The sequence below is a fragment of the Thermobia domestica genome, chromosome 4 (assembly GCF_964235325.1).
Source record: "Thermobia domestica chromosome 4, izTheDome1.hap1.1, whole genome shotgun sequence".
In the NCBI taxonomy this organism is placed as follows: Eukaryota; Metazoa; Arthropoda; class Insecta; order Zygentoma; family Lepismatidae; genus Thermobia; species Thermobia domestica.
In genome coordinates, this window is record NC_137457.1 from 293,591,694 (window position 1) to 293,617,159 (window position 25,466).

At 37.8% G+C, this 25,466-nt stretch overlaps 1 protein-coding gene across 1 annotated transcript in view; it reads right to left on the reverse strand.

Moving 5' to 3' along the window:
• LOC145684188 (DDB1- and CUL4-associated factor 13) overlaps positions 1-25,466 on the reverse strand; it is a 37,543-nt gene that overhangs the window by 3,319 nt on the left and 8,758 nt on the right. Inside the window, exons 4-8 of the mRNA XM_081756206.1 lie at positions 24,323-24,491; positions 19,020-19,167; positions 15,987-16,140; positions 15,170-15,316; positions 3,415-3,578 (exon numbers count right to left, since the gene is read on the reverse strand). Of these exons, the coding sequence (XP_081612332.1) occupies positions 3,415-3,578; positions 15,170-15,316; positions 15,987-16,140; positions 19,020-19,167; positions 24,323-24,491 (782 nt within the window). The remainder of the gene's footprint in view (positions 1-3,414; positions 3,579-15,169; positions 15,317-15,986; positions 16,141-19,019; positions 19,168-24,322; positions 24,492-25,466) is intronic.

Below are 25,466 nucleotides of genomic sequence, written 5' to 3' on the forward strand. Positions count from 1 at the left end.
GTGGGTGTCAATGCATGCACTTTGGCTTTGCGGATAATTTGCAGGATTTACGATTGATAGGGCCGCTATAATTTTTTGTCCAAAACACATTGTAGTAATTAATTCCCACAGGCTACTATATCCCGGTCTTCGCACGCATACATTTTGAGTTTCATTGATGTTCTTTTTGAATGCGATCTCGTTGGTGATGCAGGTTGTGGAAGAGGCTATTGTGCATAACGTTTAATTGTAACATTAACAGTGGCCCGTCCTACCGCAAAGTCATTGTTTCGACAGTTCTATGTGGGACAGTTCCGTGTGTTTTGTGCGGTAAATGCTCGTTTCCATGGAAAAAAGCTGTGACGTACCATTTCCAAAAGTGATATTTTTTAGCGGCATTCTGTCCATTACAATACCTTCACTCTGCTACAGAATGGCTGAAAGACTGATACACATGTACAAACAGTTTTGTTGTCCGTAAGACTCGATTTCATAGATGTCGCTGTCTGCAAGTTCGAATGGAAACGGATTACCCTCTATAAATTTGAGCAGCCCGGGACTCGACAAATATTGCAACTATTTGTGAGTAACAGAACCGTCTGCTTCAGTGAAGATACATTTCTATAGCGGTACCAATCCTTGATCTTAAGTATCAATACATTTAATAAATCATAACGGATAGAAAAAATATTACAATCATGGCAAAAGATGAAAGAACTGAATAACAGTTATGCAAACAATTCAATATGCAAGTGTTCTCTTTTTAATTTTGCTGTTTATAATTTCATAGAACCGTGATCTGTTATCTGATTTCTGAAGAAGTTTTTGGTAGAGTGAAAATTGAGAAACACGTACTCAGAGACAAAACTTTAATTCAAAATCGGTAAAGAATACAAAAAAGACAGATCTGGGAAAGGTAGAATAAGTACGTAGAAATTTAAAATTTTAAAATGGCACTCTAAGAACGAAAACAAAGTGTAAATCGGCAAATAAAACTAAAACTATATATAAAGTACTATAGTAGGGAGAATTGTTCAAGTCAAGACAGAAAGATCATGGAATCAAAATCATATATACGATATTGAAGTATACACCAAAGTAATGTAAGTAAATGCATGTATGCATGCATAGAAAAAACGTACAGTATATGAATAGTAATTGTGTAAAAATGAATGGTGGGCCGCCGCAGTCCGCGTTTGTGGTGGGTAACATCATGTCCATGGGTTTTCTCAGAGTTCTCTCGTTTCTTCCCACATTCCCATTCCAGTAATTACTTCATGATTGTTCACTTTTATTAATCATCCATCTCCTTTACTCTAAAGTGCACAACCGTGGAACGTTAATTTTTAAAAAGTAATGACTTTGATTTATCAACTAAACCTCCTTTATACAAAAGTAGGTATACAGCTTATTGTTTATATTATATAATAATTATATTACAGTATATGTTTATTATATTTATTATTTTTCAGATAATCACGGCTGGCACGCTAGCTCACTGGTAGAGCACTTACCTATGGTACATAAGGTCCCTGGTTCAATCCCCGGCCAATTAAGTTTGTGATGAGACAACATCGTGTCTGTGGGCTCACGGTCCTCCCACTTTCTCATTCCAACAATTATTCCATCATCATTCACTTGCTTTAATCATCGTCTCCCTTAGCCTAACAGGCATAATCGTGGAACGTTAGACTAAAAGATTTCATTTTTATCATGGCTATGGTTTACCCAACATTGTTAGGGTCGTCAAGTCAAGGTGGCTTAGGTGGGCGGGTTATGTAGCTAGAATGGAAGAAAGTAGAAACGCTTTCAAAGTCTTAACTGGAAGACCAATCGGAAAACGACCATTAGGAAGACCTAGGCGTAAATGGGAGGACAATATTAAGATGGATCTCGCAGAGATTGGAATACAAAGGAGAAACTGGATGCAGTTAGCTAAGGATAGAAGTCAGTGGAGAGCTTTTGTGAACGCGGCATTGAAACTCCGAGTTCCATAGGCCATAGAGTTAGTTAGTTAGCACTTTAAACATTGACAACCGGAAATGGATAATCAAGCAATATTGGAAGACAGAGAATGCTGAAAAGGTTCGACGGAAATGCGCTACAGAATTTAATATACCTCCTCCAAGTAGACTAACAATTTACAGATTACGCAATGAATATGATGAAACTGACTCCATCTGTAATAACGCCAGAGTGATCGACCGGTCAGACTTACTACCCAGGGCAGTGAAATGTTAGTTGCGCAGGCACTTACCCAAATAAAAAAAAAAAAAAAAAAAAAAAAAAAAAATCCAAAGAGGAGAGCATCTCGTGAGTTAAACATTTCCCGTAGATCTCTGGGGCGTCTGATTCAGCGTTTAAGTTTGAAAATGTATCGGTCAAGATTACTTCTTAGATATTAAGAGGATATTCGAGATCGCTGATTACAATTCTCCGAGATAATGTTGAAGATAAGATGACAGCATCATTCGAAAAGTGTTGGCCAGACGAGCAAATTTTAATCTTCCAGGCGTTGTTAATAGACATAACTATTACGCAACAGAAAACCCCACGTAACACTTGAACAACAATTGATTCAACCTGGGATTACAGTTTGGACGAGGCTTCCAAGTAAAGGAGTCATGTAAAGCCCGCCACTTTGAAAACCTCACAGATTGTACTTAATTGTAATTTCTATTTCATCGTGATTGTGACGTCATAAAGTTACCGTTTCTTGATAATCAAGAGTTCACTATAAAGCACTAACAAAGAAAAAAAAAGAACTCTTATAACTGTATACCTACCCCCCCCCTCCCTGTACATTTAACCAGTGTGTGTCCACGAGACAAAAAGTATCAAGAACTGGCAGTTAGGGATGCAGAGGGTGAAAAGTTAGAGATCGAAAATGAAAAATGAAATGAAATCTTTATGAGTTTTACGTCCCACGGTTATGCCGGTTAGGCTAAAGGAGACGGTGATGATGAGGAATGAATGAAATTGTGGAATGAAGAAAGTGGGAGGAAACGGGAGAACCCCGAGAAAACCCACGAGCACGGTGTTTGTCCACCACAAAGTCCATATGGCGCGAGCTGGGATCGAACCAGGGACCCCAAGCACCAGAGGTGAACGCTTACGTTAGAGATCGAATTCGTTGATAGAAGTGATCCATCCGCCAGAACGCTTCCCTACGCGAGAAGAAAGAAAGAAAATAGTTCATGGAGAAATTTTTATGGAGAAATTATTTTTCTCATACAGATGAGAGGGCTAGATACTGTATTTATCTTTGACTAACCTAAAACACAAACTCTCCCCTCCTAATTGCTCTGGACAAGTTAGCAGATTATGAGACTCAGAAATTATAAGCAATAAAATAAAGATGATGAGCACTTGGATATTGTCGAATTTTTAGAACATGTATACTTTGCCTACTTTTAATAAAAATATAATACTTACTTTCTCTTGGCTTTCGTTCTGATGACGCGGAGCTCTTTCTGGGAATTAAGAATATGTTTGGGAACATGTCTATGGCGAGCGATGCGACGGATTTGAGGGTGACTACCAAATTTCTCCTTCAACGCCTCATTGTACTGCAAAGCAGATTTTTCTCGAGGTCTCAACTGAAACAGAGAGTTTATTTAGTGTACTTTGCTTCTCAGTTGTTTGGTTTTCAATATTAGAAAGAACTTACAAATATTGCAATACCAAATGTTATTATTTACGATTAGAAGTATCCATTACTTCTAAACATATTATTTTGCTACATACGCTGACCTCAGAGTAATAAAAAAAAATATATATATATATATAGAACTTACAATATACTACAATAGGTATATATGGCACTTGCGTCACCGAGTACCTAGATATAGAAACCAACAATCATCTATACTTCACTACATATATTACTTTCGTCAACGACCTACCACAACTGGCCAATTTGAGTTTTCTTATGTCAAATCACAGTAAGATTGACCTAATATGCCCCATGCTATTCCGTAACAAGAGTAAATTCAATATTTCAGACACACATAGATCATGTACGAGACTTGACTAAAAAATAGGACTGGCAACCCTGTCAATAGTATACGTGCAGCAGTGGGGAGCGCATACGCTTAGAACCACTTTGAACCTTCGAGACGAGAATTATATACACGAGTTGCCGCTCTCAGTTGGGTTTGATCTGTGAAAGCGATTGAAGAGAGAGAAGTGTGCAATCGTGTTGCCGGAAGAATGGCAAATGTGAAAGTTGAGCCGCATATCACCTTGAAATTCCTTGTGAAATTAAAAAAAAAAAAAAAAAAAAAAATCACCGAGTGAGCGTCTGAAACTGTTGCAAGATGTGTGTGGTAATACGATGTTACATACCCAAAGGTTTGAGTGGCACAAATGTTTCAGCGAGGGACGCGAGAATGTTAATGAAAGACCGTCAGGTCACACCAATAGCAGAGGGAAAATGTGGCAAAAGTGACTTACACTGTCTGGAAAGGTCACAGGCTCAGCATTCGAATATAGCAGACATTGTAGGCATCGATAAAGAGTCTGTCCGCGCAATCATTTGAACATACGCGAAATTTGCATTAAAATGTTACTAAGAAACTTCACGCAGGAGCAGAAAAACTTCCGAAGCACGTACGTAGTGACATATGGAGCACTTGGAAAGAGAACCGGACTTGTTCACAAAAATCGTCACTGGTGATGAGACGTAAATCTTTCAGTATGATCCTCAAACGAAAAGGGAATCCATGCACTGGAAAACTCCCTCATCACCGCAAATGAAAAAGGCACGCAAAAAGCAAATCGAAAGTGAAACCCATTTTCTTTGTGTTCTTTGACATCAATGATCTGCTTCTGATTGAATGGGTATCATTAGGTCAGATAGTAAATAAGCAGTATTATCACCAGGTTTTGGTGAAGCTGTGAGAACGCATAAGAAAGAAAAGGTTCCCTCTTGTGAAGGAACAATGAATGGATTATCCATCATGGCAATGCTCCTTCGCATACTGCTTTGACCGTTAAGCAATTTCTAGCAGCAAAGAAGACTCCAGTGTTGAAACATCCACCCACCTTATTCGCTGGACTGTGCGATTTTTATCTTTTTCGGAAATCCGCCCTCAAAGGAACTCATTTTCAGATGGTTCAGCAGAAAATGGCAGCGGTACTCAAGACGGTGACATCTGAAGATTTCCACAACTGCTTCCAACAATGGAAAATCCGTATGTAAATGTGTATAAAGAGGAGAGGGGAGTATGTTAAAGGGGATCACCTTTAATTTGTTAGTTTCTAACAATAAACCGTAGTTTTGGCACCAGTCCCGTTAATTATTAGCCAGACCTCGTTGTTCGTCTATTCCTATTCACAAACCACATTTGACCCATGTCATAACATCTCTGTATCCACATCATCGTCAATAACACAAGATCCATTCAATAAATAACCGGAAAAAAATGTATAAAAAATACAAAACTTCGACAATTTAAAAAAAAAATATTTTATTTTTATTTGTTTATTATTACTATTCAGTGTTGGGCAAAATCAATTGAAATCAATTGCAATTGATCAATCAATTGAAAGTAATTGCTCTGAAAATCAATTGCAATTGATTTCAATTGCAATTTATTTCAATTTGTAATTGACAATTAATTTCAATTGCAATTGAATTCAATCATAAAATTTGCAATTAAATTTTCGTCAATTGTTAATTGTTAATTGGTCACCAGGCAATTGAAACTTTTAATTGTTAATTGTCAATTGCAAAGGGTGCAATTGAAACATTTAATTGTTAATTGCAATTGAAACTTGTAATTGTTAATTGTAATTGTCAATTGCAATTGAAATCAGCAATTAAAACTGAAGATAAGAAGATGTGTGTGTATTGTGTTGTCCACTTGTTACTGTTTCACATATTTCAAATAAGGTACTTATAAGAAATGCTGGATACCTACCATCCCTTCCCCCCCATGGGAAGAAAGCCGGGAAACTAAGTATTTTTTAAAATATATTATGTTTATGGTTCTATCCCCCTCGAAAGACTCTATATGCCCGTCATGCATACAATAGGAATGGGCACCAACGAGTTCGAGCGAATTTTCTTTAAAACTCGACTCGACTCGAAGCAGACATCTTTGAGCTCGACTTGAGATCTCGGCTCGAAAAAATTCCCCCAACTCGACTCGAATTCGGATCGAGTTTCCAGTCGAGTCGAGCCAATTCGAGCTAAATTCTTTGTGTAGTTCCAAGTACTACTATCTTCAAGTATCCTACATAGACAATATAATTATCAATGATACTACTACTACTACTATAATTAATTATCATTATAACACCGTGTACCTGTATAAACATGGAATATAGGCGGTTTGTATCGGAATACTAAAAATTAGTTGACTGTTGATCTCGGTCGTCAAGAAATCTTCAGGAAGCAAGGACATCGGTCACGAGGTTCTTGGTTTCAGTTCAGGAGGAGCAAGTATTCGGGCTCGAGCCAAAAATTATTAAAAGTTATGGGACTCCAGCCAAACATGTTCAAAACTGCTCGACCCGGGTTTAGGGTTGTCAACAGCTCAAGCGGCTCGCTCACAGCTGATTCACTTATCGAGCCGAACCGAGAAGTGAGCCGAGCCAACAGCTCATCCAACCGAGCCAGCTCGAGCCGATGGCACACACGAGCCGAGCCGAACCGAGCTGATTGCTTACCCCAACCGAGCCGGTTCGAGCCATCGGCTCAGTTAAGCTGACTCGAACCCAGCCTATGGACTCGTTTCAACGGAGCCTGTTCAAGCCATTGGCTCAATTGAGCCCAGTCGATGGGTAATCCCAACCAAGCCAGTTCAAGCTGTACGCTCAGTTGAACCGATCCGAGTCGGTTGACATCACTATTCCGGTTGGGCTTCTACTTTGGCTAAAAAAATGGACCGTGCAGTTCTCAGCCTTGATGGTAAGAATTACAAAAAAATGATATGAAATCTTTAGTTTTACGTCCCACGATTATGCCGGTTAGGCTAAAGGAGACGGTGATGATAGGAAATGAATGAAATGAAGAAAGTGGGAGGAAACGGGAGAACCCCGAGAAAATCCACGAGCACGGTGTTTGCCCACCACAAAGTACAAACTGCGCGAGCTGGGATCGAACCAGGGACCTCAAGCACCGGAGGTGAACCCTCTACCACTGACCCACCGCGCCAACTGGTAAGAACTACAGTATATACTTATATTGGTGCTCACGGCGTCATTAACTTGTTCCGCCACCAACGAATTTCAAGGTACTTTGTTTTGCATCTTTTGTGCGTGTTTTGTGTCGCTTTATGCGCCTATTCCCACATTTTGTGCATCACCGGAAGTGGGTCAAAATGGGCCTACAAATATGGCGGAACACATTATTGCTCTTCCGCCACCAATGAATTTCGAGATCGTTTTGTGCCGTTTTGTGCGTCTACTTAAGTTTTGTACGTCGTGGGATGTGGGTTAAAATGAGTCCCCAAGGTGGGACGAAAACGATCAAGAGTTCCGCCACTATTAAATCTCGAGGTCGTTAATTTTACATCGCGTACCCTTTTGTACGTCTATTTCGACGTTTTGTGCGTCACTGGAAGATGGTCAAAATGGGCCTCGAAGGTGGGACAAAAATGACCCACTGCTCCGCCACTACGAATTTCGAGGTCCTTCCTTTCGTATCGACTACTGAATTTTCGTGTTGTTTCGTGCCCCCATTTCCACGTTTCGTGCGTCACCAGAAGTGGGTCAAAATGGGCTTCCAAGATAGGACGAAAATGACCCACTGTTCCGCCACTATCGAATTTCGAGGTCGTTAATTTCACATCGCGTACCCTTTTGTGCGCCTATTTCGACGTTTTGTGCGTCACTGGAAGATGGTCAAAATGGGCCTCGAAGGTGGGATGAAAATGACCAAGAGTTCCGCCACTACTGAATGTCGATATCCTTCCTTTTGCATCGACTAGTGGATTTTCGTGCCGTTTCGTGCCCTTATTTCTACGTTTTATGCGTCACCTGAAGTGGGTCAAAATGGGCTTCCAAGATGAGACGAAAATGACCAAGAGTTCCGCTACTATCGAATTTCGAGGTCGTTAATTTCACATTGCATACCCTTTTGTGCGCGTATTTCGACGTTTTGTGCGTCACTGGAAGACGGTCAAAATGGGCCTCGAAGGTGGGACGAAAATGACCCACTGCTCCGCCACTATACCTACCGAATTTCGTGGTCCTTCCTTTCACGTCAACTAGTGAATGTTTCGTGCCCTTATTTTCACGTTTTGCGCGTCACCAGAAGTGTGTGAAAATGGACCTCCAAAGTGTGACCAAAAAGGACCCATTGTTCCGACACTATCGAATTTCTAGGTCGTTTCTTTCGCATCGTTTAGTGATTATTTTTTAAAAAGTTTTCTGTGCCTACTTCCTCGTCTTGTGCGTCACCGGAAATGAGTTAAACGGGCCTTTAAAGTGGGAGTTAAATGGCTCACTATTCCGTCACTATCGAATTTCGGGGTTGGTTCTTTCGCATCATTTAGTGTGTATTTTGTACCGTTCTGTTCGCCTACCTCCACGTTTTGAGCATCACCAGAAATGCGTCAAAATGGTCCATCAATATGTGAGAAAATAGAGCCATTGTTCCGCCACTATCGAATCTGGGGGGTCGTTTCTTTCGCATCGTACAGTGCCTGCTTTGTACCGTTTTGTGCTCCTATTTCCACTTTAGTGCTTCTATTTCCACTTTAGTGCGACAACAAAAATGGGTCAAAATGGCCTACAAGTATAGCGGAATAACTTAATGCTGTTCCGTCACCATCAAATGAGGTCGTTTCCTTCACATTTTTTATACACGATTTGTGTCGCTTTGTGCATCAGTGGGAGAGGGTCAAAATGGACCTTGAAAGTGGAATGAATACGTCTTTCTCTGCCATATTTGTAGGTCGCCTTTGACCCACTTTCGTTGGCCTACAAAACGTGAAAGTATGCGCAGAAACGGTATAAATATGCACTAAACAATACGAAAAAAGCGACATTGAAATTCGATTCTCGTGGGAGAGTGGATCAGTTTTCTTCCCACATTGAATGCCCATTTTGACCCACTACCATTGAATCACAAAACGTGGAAATAGACTTACAAAACGGTAGAAAACACCCACAAGACGATGTGAAGGAAACGATCTCGAAATCGTTCCTGACGGAACAGCATTAACTTGTTCCGCCATATTTGTAGGATAACATTGACCCATTTCCGGTGACGCAGAAAACGAGGAAATAGGCGCACAAAACGACACAAAAATGGAAATTTAGCTTAATTACATGGAAATTTTAAGTTTGTAAGCTTAATTATATGGAAAATTTTATACATTTTTCTCTTACGTTAGTCTACTTTACGTTGATTTGGGACTTTTAAATTTTATTCATTTTTCCACTGAAAAGTATGTATAATTCAACAAGTTGATTTGATTTTGAGTTGGTTTTGGGGTTTAACGTCCCGGTCAGCAGCGAGGCTATATGAGACATTGACCTACTGATTAACGTGGAATCCGAACCACATGAGCTCCCGCCGGGAATCGAACCCGGGTCTTCCATGCCAAAGGCGCGTACGCTAACCGCTTAGCCACGGGGGAGCTCTATAATTCAACAACGAAATAATTATTAGTTATAATTATAATAATTATATATATAATTGAATTCATTGTAATTTGGTCCATAACAAACACTTTACCATTTCGTACTAGCTGTTATGCCCGTTCTTCGAACGGATCAGATAAAATATCAATGTAAACAAACTGAACAACGGGAGAACAATTAAGAAACATTTCTAACATTGGATATATTTTGTGTGAATATATATCCAACAACGTATATGTGTTTTCATTGGGAAGGCCGATGGGGGCTGAATTTGAACGTAAACACTATCGGGGGTTTCACTATAGGTCTGAGCAACCCCGATAAATATGGATTCGACACAAATTCTACTACTTTTACATGTCCCGGTGAACGCCCCCTCAGACCCCCTTGGTTCGTATTGTGAAAAAATCTCCTCTGACCCCCACCAACCCCCAACTAATACCGCGAAAACTATGAATGTGACACTAACATCTGCCATTTTCTACTACTTTTTACATATGCCGGTAAAAGTCCCTATAATCCTCTGGTTCCAATTTTGAAAAAAAAAACAATGCCTCTGGCCCGCAGCCGATGGGGGCTGTATTTGGAAGTCAACGCCTGTGGAAGTATCACCATTCATCTCAGCGACAGCGAAAACTATGGATTTGACACTAATATCGGTCACTTTCCATTATTTTTACATGTCTCGCAATTCCCCACCCCCGGTGACTCCCGGCCCGCATACAATGGTGGCTAAATTTGAAAATCATCGCTAATGAAAGTATCACCATTGATCTCAGCGACCACGAAAACTACGGATTTGACATCGGTCATTGTGGATTATTTTTACATGTCTCGTGATCCCCGTTATAATGCCCCCGTTTCTTAGCTGATGTGGGCTAAATGTGAAAGTAAACGCGGTCTTGAGTTTCACCAATGAGCTCAGCTACCCAGAAAACTATGAATTTGACATTAATATCGGTCATTTTCGATTATTTTTTTACATGTCTCGGAATTCCCCCCTCTGGTGACCCAAGGCCCGCATACAACGGTGGATGAATTTGAAAGTCATCGCTAATGGTAGTGTCACCATTGATATCAGCAACCGCGAAAACTATGGATTTGACACTAATATCCTCATTTTGGATTACTTGTACGTTTCGGCATTCCCCCCCCCCCCCCCCCCCCCGTTGACCCACGGCCCGTAGCCGAATACGGTGAATTTGGAAGTTAATGCGATCGGAGTTTCACCATTGATCTCAGCGACCGCGAAAACTATGAAATCGACACTGATATCGTTCATTTTCTACTACTTTTACATGTCCCGGTAAACGCCCCCTGCTTCAAATTTTTTTCGAAAAAGCTTTGCCTTGGTGTGGGACCTGGACCAAGGTATCTTTGACCAAAATTTGGTAACTCTCGGTCGACTTGTCTGGTCCCCAGGCCGGTCCCGGTAAACGTCCCCTGGAGACCCCCTAGTAAGGAATTAAAAAAAAAAACTCTTCGTCTTGGTCTAGGGCCTAGACCAAGCTACCCGTGACCAAATTTTGAAAGTTTCGGTCCACTCGTCTCGTCCACAGGTCGCACAAAGATAGACAGATAGACACACGAACAAACTCTATTTTATTTATATTAGAAAGGTCAGATCCGCCGTTATTGTATTAGTGCGGTGCTTGAGCTATTGATCGTAAAAATTCAAACTCCGATGAGTGATAATTTTATAGGCTTGTTTTATTACAAGTTTAAACTCTTTAGTCAGTAGAGAAGAGGGCGTGAATCATGGGCCAGAGTTGATGACAATGGGTTTTGGTGAGTCTGTGGGTCACAGTGGGTAAGAGTGGTTTATGGTGGGTGGTGGGTCAGAGTGGGTCACGGTGGGTCGTGGGTCACGACGGGTGGTGAGTCAATTGGTCGTGGCTAAAGTTTTCATTGCCCCACGCCCTCTCTGAACTACAGTGTTGAAAATTAATCAGTAAAAATCAATTGCAATTGATCAATCAATTGAAAGTAATTGCTGTGGAAATCAATTGCAATTGAATCAATTGCCAATTAATTTCAATTGCAATTGAATTACAGAATTCAATTGCAATTACTTTCTACTGCAATTACTTTCAATCAATTGATCAATTGCAATTGATTCTCCTTTTTTAATGTCCAACTGCAATTAACAATTAGCCATTACTTATTTCAATTGTTAATTCCAATTAACAATTAAATTTACAGATTAATTGTTAATTGTTAATTCAATTGAAATTTGCCCAACACTGTTACTATTTAGTGGTGTCCTACAACTATTATCAGATAATCTGGAACGCCTGCCTCTCGAATGGGATGCTGGGAATCAGTATAAAAAGTTCACTGCCATCCGACGGTGAATTCCCAATTGGTTTCAACCCTTCAGCAAACAGAAACTTAATCCGACACTCCGCTGCTCCATGTTGGTGCAAACCTGCAAGAGTGCCGCCATTATCTTCTTTCATTGATTCCCAGCATCACGTGCCAGGCCCATCTGATAATTGTTCTAGGACATTACCAAAAAATAACAAAGCAGCACAAACTTTGTCGAAGTTTTGTATGTTTTATACAACTTTTCCGGTTATTCAGTGGACCTTGTAACTTCGCTACTCGTATTACAGAAATCGTTCAAAAATAAATAAATAAATAAATAAATAACAAAGCAGCACAAACTTTGTCGAAGTTTTGTATGTTTTATACAACTTTTCCGGTTATTCAGTGGACCTTGTAACTTCGCTACTCGTATTACAGAAATCGTTCAAAAATAAATAAATAAATAAATAATAAATAAAATAAAATAAAATAAAGAAAGAAATGACAATCAAGCCGTGGATATGCTTAGACAAACCTTGTTATGAAATACAGAACTTTTTAAGTATTCATTCTTGGCACAAATATATTGATTGGCTTAACGATGTACACTCATGTCCAAAACGATTGTCGCATATATATAACTGTCTTCTTGTAAGAATATAATTTGATAATGATTTCGCAGGGTACTTTTAATACTGATACTATGTGAAAATGAAATGAAATTTTTGAGTTTTACGTCCCACGGTTATGCCGGTTAGGCTAAAGGAGACGGTGATGATGAGAGATGAATGAAATGGTGGACTGAAGGAAGTGGGAGGAAAGGGAAGAAACCCACGCACACGGTGTTTGTCCACCATAAAGTTCACTTGGTGGGAGCAGGGTTTGAACCCGGGACCCCAAGCACCAGAGGTGAACGCTCTACCACTGAGCCACCGCGGCCCCACTGATACTATGTGTATAATCGGGAAATGTATATTTGTGGTGAATTTTATAGGAAAAGAATCATAAATACGAAAATTAGAATGAGTAAAGCAAAATGTTGCTAAATGAACAAGAAAGTTTTATTTCCGTTTTATTGTTCTTATTTACTGTTCTTTTAACATGAAACTTGCCACATACATGTCTTTGCCGATTATACACATACTAACATTATAAGAAATACCGGGCAAATTCCTTATCAAATTATATCCCTACAACAACATATTTATAGACATGCGACAATAATTTTGGACATGAGTGTACATATATACATACATAGAGAGAGAGAAACAATGTTTTATAAAACTACCTAAAAGGTGCAAACACGACCTATGTTTTAATGTAGTGACTTTAAAGATTATGAAGAACACTTATCAAAATTCTTTACACTCATTTCCATTCTCTAAAGACAGATAAAAGTGAATAAACTTCTGTCATGCTTCGAAAACTACTTCGTTCTTCTTCTAGCAGTAAAGGGTGCTACGTTTTATTTTACAAGGTCTTATTCCTTACACATTTGGATATAGAGATTTCTTAAGTATGTGCACCTTCTGTCAGGCGTACGCAATGACTTCAAAGATAATTGACGTTAACTTAACCTATGAACTGTAGTTTTCAATAATTTTGATTAATTCGCATTTTAAATAAATAGTTCTTCTCTTAGGTACACTTAAATAACTCATCGCTTTTTTTTTTTCCACTTTAAATACATACTCTTATTTCTCAAACTTTTTTTATTAAGCTATTTTATAGTATCGTTGTTAACTGGAGTTTTTTCAGGCTTCAAATAAACTATGCTATGACCAAGTATTGGAAAGCCTTATAGAACGCCTATGTCCGTCTGTCTAACAGGTACCAAAACAAAAAATGGTATGGTATATCCACAAGCTGCTTCTTCGAATCCATTTAGCATTCCAAGAAAAAGTTCTATTTTATTTGTAACCATATTCAACCCAGAAGTGGTAGAAATTAACCATTTTCGGTTTCAGCGTTGATTACTACAGAACAGACACGATAACAGATAGTGACAAGCGATTTTCTAGAATCGATTCAAGAAAAAAAAATACTGTCTTCACCAGCATCTCACTCTACTAAAACCAGAAATGCCCTCGGTTTCACTATTGATCTTCATAGAGCAAAAATGGTAGAAATAGCGAGAAGCTTTTTTCTAAACCGATTCTGCATCCGAGAAGTAGACTCCCTTCTACTCTTATCCTTTTTTTAACACCGGAGATTTACCCAATATTGACTTGCATAGAGCAAAAACAATATATATACTAGGGAGGGCCAGAAACTAAGGTTACAAGGCTGATATTTCTGGAGGTTCAACTGTTACAGAGGCATGAGGAGTGTGCGGTAATTTCACTACATGGAGTTGGCAACTGTGCAGTTTCAGCCACTCGTCACCTACAATGCTAGTTGTAGGTAAACACAAAATGGCGACTCGTTTGGAAAACTGGTCTCGCGAAGAAGTCCGCTCATTTATTCGATTTCTGTGGGCGAAACGTGTTGAAATTCACTGGTAGAGCTGGTAAAGGTTTACGGAGAGACTGTAATGTCTCGTCAGCATGTCGCAGAATGGTGTCGAAAGTTTGTGACCGGTAGAGAATACGTTACCGACGAGAAGCGCAGTTTCACTGGAACATCATCAATCACCCTCCCTACAGCCTGGACCTCGCTCCAAGTGACTTTCACCTGTTCCCGCACTCTAAAGAGCACCTAGGAGGTCGTCGCTTCGCTTTAGATGAGGAGGTGAAACATTTCGTGACAACGTGGCTAAACATGCAAGGACAGGATTTTTACCAACAAGGAATCTCCAAACTCATCCCACGATGCAACAAGTGCTTCAACCGATATGGAAAGACTGTCGAAAAATAATCTAATATATGTACTATCTGTTGGATGTATTGGTTGTAAGAAATAATAAATACACGTTTCACTGCAGGATTTGTAACCTTAGTTTCTGATTACTCCTCGTGTATATAAATAAAAATAAAAAGACAGGCTTTTTGAGCACAGGTCCATATGAACTTTTTTCTTATTTTGATGTGAGAAATCTTAGAGAGAGAGAGAGAGAGAAATATTATTCCATTTACTTTCCTCACCATGTTGTTTCAATTCGTAATTTTCTATAGAAAGGATCAAGGAATTACATTCGAGAGCTCGAAGAAAAGAAAGAAAAAAAAATCCTAATGAAGAAATTCAAAAAGAAATAACAATTTCCATCTATCATACTGCTTATAAACATTACGTCACCAAAAGCTACTCAACTTAAAATTGTGAACTCCGCATCATGTCAGATACTTACAATTCCAAGTTTCTCTGCCGCTCGTGCCTTCCATACTCTAATGTTCATTTCATCTGAGCCTGATAGAATGTACTTGTTGTCTAATGACCATAACACACATGTCAAACGCTGCATTCGTTTTGTGTGGTAGATCTCTCGGGAATGGCCCTGAAAAAAAACGAAACTAACAGTTATCAGTAAAAAAATATTTCTCGCTGAAAAGCACGCCAATAACAAGTTTTTATCAGCTATAGTCCGATTGGTCATTGTGAAAGTTTAATTGAAAGTGCACTTTGGGAGAAATGCCAGTGTGGCAACTGAAATGAAATGAAATGAAATCTTTGAGTTTTACGTCCCACGATTATGCCGGCTAGGCTAAAGGAGACGGTGATGGTGAGTAATGAATGAAATGGTGGAATGAAGAAAGTGGGAGGAAACGGGAGAACCCCGAGAAAACCCACGCACACGGTGTTTGTCCACCACAAAGTTCACTTGGCTGGGGCTGGGATCGAACCCGGGACCCCAAGCACCAGAGGTGAACGCTCTACCACTGAGCCACCGCGGCCCCCAGTGTGGCAACTGAAAAACATTATTTTACTTACAGGTAACTGTAATTCCTGAAAGGTTACAAACAGGAGAACAGAATAATAAAAATACCAGGAAAGTAAAAAGAACAGACAATATATTAACACGTTCAGGAATTTACACTCATTTTACTTGTGATGTACTTACACAACGATTATAATAAGAATTTCTGAGCGTGTTAATATATTGCCTTATGCACATGAGTTTGGAAAGAAAGAAAGAAAAGAAAAAGTTTTAAATAGCCTAAACCTACCTTATCAACGGGATAAATTCTGATGGTTTTGTCATAACTGCCACTGACAAACTCCCTTCCTGTGGGTGAATAATCGATGTCCGTAACAGCAGAAACATGATCCATGTGCACATTCACAGGATACTTTAATTTTCTCATGTCAAAGGTATACAAACTGAAATTAAGTATAATACTCGACTAAAATGCTGAAAATAACTTCAGGGCAAATGTACAGAACAGTATTTACAGCATCAAATGCAACATACAGAACAATTTGTTAGATGGAACTACAGACTAAACTTTCCTTCTTTCTTCTGAATAACACAATATAATCTGTTTGTATTGTCAGTTGAAAAATGTGAATTGTTTTTAAAGATAAATTCTGACAGGACTGGTATTTTCAATTCTGTTTGTATGTAGCAGAAAGACATGGAAGTGCAAAATCTTACAGATTTATTTAAAGATTCAAGCCTTCGGCTCATCTGCGAATTGCCTGTATGCTAACGACATCGACATCTATAAGTTACATCAATAATAATAATAATAATACAAAAAAGTAGGGCCTATGAGAGAGAGACACATTATTTAGTGTTCTATAGGACTCTCATATTGTTAGTATATTCGCTGTAAAAAAAAAAAAAAATCTAAACAGCCTCATATTGTTAGCATATTCGCTGTAAAAAAAATATCTACACAACATCATATTAGATATACGCTACAAAAATCTATCTAAACAATCTAAAAATTAGCATATTTGCTGTAAAAAATCTATCTAAACAACCAGTTAATCAAAAGGATTATTTCAATTTTAGAACTCTTGCAGTGCAAAATGTTTTTATAGACTAATTCGATCTTCATATGAATGACTCAAACTGGTGAACAAGGCTACAAAATAAGTGGACGAAAGCCCACGGGAAAACTCTTACAGATGCAATCAACGAAGTAAGTGTTTTACTTAAATCTTTAATAAGCTCTGGTAAAAATAGTAGATTACGCGAAACTTACATTCGTGAAAGAATCTACAGTGGTTGCTGAAGCATTCAGTAATAATCATTGTGAAGAATTCAATGAACAAGAACATCACTCGAGGTTTCATATACCCTCTCATACCCCAAGAACGATATTCTAGGTTTCATATACCCTTTCAGACTCCAAGAACGATACTCTAGCTTTCATATACCTTCCCATACCCCAAGAATGACACTCTAGGTTTCATATACCCTCTCATATCCCAAGAACGACACTAACTTTCATATACCCTTTCATACCCTAAGAATGACACTCTAGCTTTTACAGACTCTCTCATACTCCAAGAACGATATTCTAGGTTTCATATACCCACTGATACCCCAAGTACGTGAGGCTTTTATCTCACCTATATATTTCAGATATAATGAAAAACATGTATTAACTTGAAAAATATTTTCAACCTCAAAATAGTTTTACCTTTTAACCTAAAATAATAAATAACATCAGCACATATATCTATGTGACATGGATAGCCACCGTTAGAAGCCAGAACTACCCCTAAATGTGTTAACGGATTGAGTTCATTAACGAACTCAACCGAGAAAGTCGCTCCGTCTATTGCAAACAAAATATATAAATAAATAAAGTAAAGTAAAATGAATTGCTTTCCTTCAAGACTTTCCTGTACAGTAACCGAGGGACGGACTCTCATCCTGTTGTCAAACTCCCGCAAATAATTCAAATAGGTGTAGATTTTGATATTAACCTATATTTACATGTATAACTAATGTATTTACTTCACACTGCATGCAATCACTCCACGATCTGTGAGTAATCTAAATTTGTTGTAGCCTATCCGTGACGGACACATCTCATTTATGGTCAAATGATAATGTCCTATTAGTGTCCGTTATTCAGAAATTTCACTGGATTACCGTTACAAATCATTCCAACTGATATTTGGAATAATACAGTGATCTTTACCTAGAGTTTCAGAGCCAACTTTATTTATATTATTAGTTTTCATGTGGATTCGTGTTTCTTCTGGGTAGTCAAGCATTTCAGAATATACACAACTAATAAGTCTTCAGTTCAAGAACATCAAGTCAGAGATTATCAAATGAGCGCTCTAGTCACAGTGCTCCCATAAACAGCAAAAAATTAGATGTTAAAACAACTCAAAATAACTACAACTATAACGAGTTACTTGTGTGTGATTTCAACACCAAGTACATTGCCTTCGGAGCATATCATACGTAACTAGTAACTGGCAGTGAGAATTTGCATTAATTTTTTATTGCTTGCTATGAGCAAAGCTTAATACAAAGTATTGAACATCGTATTATTGCACTAAAAAGTAACGAACAACGTATTATTGCACTAAAAAGTAACGAACAACGTAATATTGCACTAAAAGTAACAACGTATTACTGCACTAAAAAGTAATGAACGTATTATGCACTAAAAAGTAACGAACAACGTATTATTGGACTAAAAGAAACAACGTATTATTGCACTAAAAAGTAACGAACAACGTATTACACTAAAAAAGTAACAAATAACATATTGCACTAAAAAGTAACGAACAACGTATTATTGCACTAAAAAGTAACAAACAACGTATTACTGCACTAAAAGTAAAGAACAACGTATTATTGCACAAAAAGTTTCGAACAGCATATTATTGCACGAAGTTTCTAGCACTTAAGAAAACACATGGCAGCACTGCTACTCATGTAAATATTGTCAGAAATTCATAGGCTTACAAAACTATTTTCGTGAGCGCTTACAGAAAACTTAGTACGTTGTTCGTTACTTTGTATAAATGTCAAATATACTGCGTAAGCTTTGCTTATAGCAAACAATAAAAACCAATGCAAATTCTCACTGCCAGTTACTAGTTGCGTATATGCTCGGAAGGCGATGTACTTGGTGTTGAAATAATACACAAGTAACTCGTTACATGGTAGTCATTTTGAGTTTTTTTTTTTCTTTCTTTCTTGCTTGCTTGCTTATTGTGTAGAGCTTCATAAAAATAAAATTAATGAGAAATCACACTAAAAACGAACGAAAAAGGAATCTTACTTGTAATCTTCATTAGCACAGGTGAAAGTGAATGCTTCCATAGGGTTCCAACATAGATTGTTGCTGCGTAGTTCCATGACAACCTTCCTAAGAGGATTAGCCTCTCTCATGTCATACAAAATGATGGAACGATCACTCGCACACGCAGCTGCAATACAAAAATTGTTTCATAGATTTAACTTATGGTAACAGCGAAAGATGTTTTAAAATACTGGCCCAATATATTGGATGTAACAAAGAATACGTTAAATTGGTTAGTACTTTCTTTACAAAAAAATCTGCTGCAAGGTAATTTAGGCTTTGATATTGTTAAGGATTACAGTCATACTTTGGAATATGAACTTAATGCGTCCCAGATCCCTGTTCGAGTTTCAAGACAGTTTTAACAGTTTTTTTTTTTTTTTTTTTTTTTTTTTCCTTTTAAATAACAGAAACTGGATTAATCCGTTCTAAGGTCCCACAAACTCGAATTTTCAAAATGATTTTAGAAGTAAAGACACGGGATTTTAAGATAAAATATATACTTGAATAAAAACCTTTTATAATCCATAGCTAATACGCTACGTTATTTTATATATATATATATATATCGTCGCCTGAGATTCAACACCGCGTAAGTAACATTTCACCAATTTTACAGGAGAGACAAAAAACTGTTTGAAAACTAGCTTTAGCCTCATTATACGCGGTACTACTTTTAAGGGAATAACAGAGCCATTCGTCGTGATATAGGTGTACTACTTAACCAGATTGTGCGCCATCATATACTGATTCTAATGGCATCAAAAACTCAAATTCGTCAAAATTGGAGATACGTGGTGTTGAATCTCAGGCGGCGATATATATATATATAATATAGGGTTTTTCAAAACAACACCGACAGCGTTTGGGAGGTGATTCCTGACACCAAGATAAGACAAAAAGTATCGACAAACTTAGGTCCAAAAATGCTTCTTTTCGGAGTTATAGGCTGCCGAAAACAAGAAAAAATGAACTTTAAAGGTCTATGGCTCCAAAACTATGAGACCTACTATAGTCAGGTCAAGACTTCACTTAGGAACTAATATGTGCCCTATCCTAAAATCCATGTTTCAGAATCCTAAGGTAGTCACGCAACAATTCTTATACAGGGAGTTTGGCTACATGTATATAATTTGAAGTGCTCACCAACTACCTCTATAAAAACTGTTGCGGAATTACCGCAGAATTCTGAAATATGGATATCTGGATAGGGCACATACTAGTTCCTCAGTGAAGTCTTGACCCGACTACGGTAAGTCCCATAGTTTTGAGCTATGGACCTTTAAAGTTCATTTTTTCATGTTTTCGACTGCCTATAACTCTGAAAGGAAGCATTTGTGCACCCAGGTTGGTCTATACTTTTTGTCTTAAATTGGTGTCAGGAATAACCTCCCAAACGTTGTCGGTGTTGTTTTTAAACATACTGTATAAACACAAAACAGGTACAAATGGATAAAATTAGCCCAGAAAGCACATGAGATGCTTTCAATATAGCTTCCGGTAACAAACTTAAATAAAATCTTTCAGTATTAAATCCCACAATTAAGCTATGTAGGTTAAATGAGACGAGATGATGAGAATGAATGAAAGGGTGGAAATGAAGGCAGCAGGAAGAAACGTAAGTTTCCAGAGGCAATTCATGCACACGGTGTTTCTCCATCTCAGAGCCAGCCCGAGCTGGGATCGAACCGCCCTGGGCAACGAATCGAACGACAAAACGTATTGATGGACCAAGCATAGGAGAAACGTACGCACAAACACACACGAAAAATACCTTGGGCGTTCGGATTCCTAAGCAGCGTTTGTATTCCTGGGCAAAGTTTGCTCGAATTTTTCGTTCATACTTCATGCAAGATGTTCCAGTTCTGGGGTGTTCGTATTCCGGAGGTAATACTGTATTTCAATTATTTCAGGATGAGTGCTGAGTTTATGGCAACGTATGCTAATTATTTTACCATTCGGAACAGGAAACGTGCAAGTAAGGATGTTCATAACGCTACTGACCACTTTTCTGAATTTTAATGTGAAAATGAAATGAAATCTTTGAGTTTTACGTCTTACGATTATGCCGGCTAAGCTAAAGGAGACGGTGATGATGGGGAATGAATGAATAAAGAATGAATTTTAGTGAAAATCTTAAGAATAATAAACAATATTAAAAATTTACAAAATAAGCCATATCAAGCTCTTATTAAGTAAACTAGTGGAAGTTTCCAGGTTTTTCATACACGTCAGAAATCTAGGATTCAATTTATGACGTCACAATTAAAAAAAGTAAGTGTTTTGCCGACTATGCCACAATGGATTTTTCTGTCTTACCTATCAATTTTTAATACCTCTCTAACCCAAAAATATCGACGAAGACGCCGGTGTCATAGCTGACTGCATATTTCATGTAAGTATGTTTTTAATGTAGTTATTGTATTAACGTCCAGTGTTACAAATGGAGCAATGCAGAGTCCTTAATTTGTTCACGTAAGCTTCACGACATTTACCATAAAACAATGTTGAACAGCATAATTTATACGTGGGTGATTCAGAAAGTAATGCCTCCAAGCTCACGACTTGACCAATAGCACTGCAAACTTTCTGAACTTTCAGTGCACTGATGTTTAAGCTATAGAATGTTACTTGTTTCACCTTTCTATCTCTTCTCGTTCTAGAGTAATGGAGTAATCCATGGGTTTCAGTAGTGACGTCCGGTTGAAACAACGGCTGTCATTGGATTCCTGACTGCGTAAGGTTGTTTGTTCGCCCAGGAACATTCATCACCGGCGTCGATATACCATTACGACCCGAAAACGAATCGTCAGTTGATGGAGTACCGCCACACGCCCTCTCCTCCGCCAAAAATTCAAAGTTGTCCCATCTGCTGACAAAGTGTTTTGACATTCTGCCTCATTCTGCTTATAGTTCGGATCTTGCGCCCTGCAACCTTTGGCTCTTCCCCAAACTTAAGGGCCAACACTACAGTTGTGATGCGGAGGTGGAAGTAGTAGTTCGGCAGTGATGTCGCCAGCAGAAACTACAATTATTCGCCATCGGCACGAAAAAACTTGTTTCGCGTTGGCGCAAGTGTGTTGCCTGTAATGGGGACTATGTTGAAAATTGATGTCACCATTTGTAGCTGATATTGCAAGCTTTCCACTGATACCTGTAATGGTGCTATCTTCTAACACAAATAAAGGTATCGCATTGGAGGCATTACTTTCTAAATCATCCTCGTATATTAGAATCTGTTGTAGTATACCAAAATTATAATTTGTAAATATGCAAGTTTTGTGTTTCGTAAATTTATGTAAATATTTTAAGTTTGGCTTGAATATAAAAATACCAACTGTTTGAGTTGAATGGGCTAAGCCAGGGTTGCTTTGAAAATCTAATTTGGACTACTGAGACAAGCCTAAAAATTATTTAGTTTTACTACGCGCGTGAAGCTCTCAGACAAAGAAATACCAAAGGCACGAGGAACACACATTGAGACACATATAAAACGACCCTCTGGATTAATAACATTGTTCAATCCTTCGTTCGCCTTTTGGTTCCAGATTTAAGAGAATCATTACTAGTCTACAGTGACGTAAGTCTTCGTGTAGCTCCGCGTTCGAATCTACTACAATCTCCTACAGCTGCCAGTGCATCACAATGTAAGTCCTTTTACATATCATCTTTTCAGATTGTTTTAAGATCACGTGCCTCGTTTCCAAGCACACCATCTATTAGCTTCTGGCGAAATCATAGGCAGCTATAATTTCACTCCAGGTGTATGTGTGTTATGTATGTAGTACTTTACTTCTCGGCAGCTACTGGCCAGATCTGAACGAAATTTGGTGGTCACCTAGCCCATAGTCTAATGAAAGATCACTATATTTGATGGCTAAACGTGTGTTCATTATGTTGAGAATAGTAAATAGCATTAAAATTCCCTCAGCACTTACTTATTAGCTTTTCCATTTTCCTCATTACACTTGTCTCTACCTCTTGGAAAATTCTCTGATTAATTAATTCAAAACAGTAGTGAGACTTGCCTTATTATACGGAGTGGAATGTTGGATAACGAAGAAGAGAGAGGAATAGAAGTTGCATGCTGCAAAGATGAAGTTGTTGCGGTGGATGTGTGAAGTCATGCGGAAGGACAAAATTAAGAATGAAGTGATCCAGGGAACAGTTTAAGGTAAAACCAGTAGTAGACAAACTGCAAAAACGTAGACTGAGATGGTTTGGGCATGTAAGAAGACCACCTTTGAAATTCCTAGCTCACCGAGTAGAGTGGGAAACGAATCCGAGGCCGGCCAAAGAAGTGGGGAGATCTTGTAAAGAACAATATGGTGCAGTGTGGTAACACAGTGGATATGACACAAGACAAAAATAGGTGTATAACGACCACTAAATGTGTATTACTATGAAAATCACCAGTTTGTAATTAGCTTAATGCTTGTTTTGCATATTTTATATGTCGTTATAGCCCTCAGTACGTATATTTATATAATCTAGGTTACTGTTTTATCAAAACCCATCTAAACACTTCATTTAGATATTACCTTTTCTTTATTTGTAGCTCGTAATAAATTAAACATTTACACACTTTTAAATATTGTACATGTATATATCACAAGATGGATTCTCTATATATTATATGTTTTTCGTTGCTATGACGACTTACAAAAGATGTCATATCACTATCACAACAGAACATCAATCAGAATAACAGAAAAGAAATTACATCTATTTCTCTTTATATTTTCTTCTTCTTCCTTTTGAACAGCTTGTGCATATTTTAAAAGCACATTTTGCCCGTAAATACAAGTTATTATATAAAAATTACACAATACCGTTACAGGTTGAGGACAGAGATCCAAAAAGCCGACCCCAACTGGGAAAAAGGCTTAGAACAAAGAAGAAGAAAAGTTTTGGCAGATCTAGAATCGACAACTAGGAGATCGATTATTGGTTAACGCTTTAGCATTTCGTAATTTTTACATGTTAACTTTGTATAAGACACTTTACACTGGCGAGGAAAACTGGAGACCTGAATTTCGTTTCTCAACCCAGTCACCTATTTTCACTCTGTGAAAATTCTTTTTCGTTATATTTATACCTAGAGAGCATTTGGTATTATATATATATATATATATATATATATATATATATATATATATATATATATATATGTATGTATGTATATATATATATTTATACAATAGCTTAAAATATATAAGTGGCTTAAAATTTAGAACTAAATAAACGCTGCACACCAAATAGAATTCAATGCCTTTACTAACCTAAAACATCCGTTTCGACGTTATTAAATCGTACACAATACAAACTATCAACACCCCACTGAAACGTTTTGATGGGCTCATTGCGAGTCTCTTCCCAGATCTGGCATGTTTCTCCACATGTGGCGAACACATCCAATTTGCGATGATGGGTAATACTTGATAGTACAGTCTAAAATATATATAAACAGAGAGAGAGAGAGAGAGAGAGAAAAAAATTATTATACTTAAAAAAAGCATAAGCAAATTTTGTTAACGAAACTTTAACAGTCATATCACTGAATACAATAAATAATTTTAACACAGATAAAGCCTGGCATATTTTTATTAAGATTGTCAATCAATAATTTTTTATGTGCATTGAAATGCAAGGGATGAAGATTCTGCGATTTCTGGCTTGTCAAAACACACCTTAATGAAGGTAAAATTTGGAAAACGTCGTCAGAAGTAGAAAGAAATATATTTGAGTCATATTAAGGCTAACAGTCAACGTTAAATTTGTATAACAGCAACCTCCACAGAAACTGGGATTATATATAAATTTGGTATATCAACATGTTGTTACGTATTTTAAACTCTCAATTATAACATAAGTATCACACACTATTACGTCAACCCACAAAATATATCTATGTGACAGAGCACTTAACTGGTTACATATTACAAATTTCATATTTCCGTATCTTACAGGTGTATTCTAAATACACTTCTGTGAAGTTCTCTTAACATGTCTACTACACTCAACCGACGACATCTTAGAAAGTAAGGAGCGATTCATTGTAGTCATATCATACTGTTTTCCATATTGGTGATTTTTAGTAATTTACCATGAATATACTGCAATATCTCCCCCCCCCCCCTCCCATACTGTAAGTCTCATATTAGTAAATACAAACAACGTCGACAATGGCCTGAAACAAGGAGATGCGTTGTCGCTGTTAATATTCAATTTTGTTCTTAAGTACGCTGTAAGGAAAATGAAAGACAGTAACCAGGGTCTAGAGCTGAATGATATTTACCATGACGTAAATATAATTGGGGGACGATAGGAGAACCATAGAAAAAACATGCAAAGGTTTTATTAAACGCTTGCAGAGACACAGGTTTGGAACAAAATGGAGAGAAAAGAAAAATACACGGAAGTTTA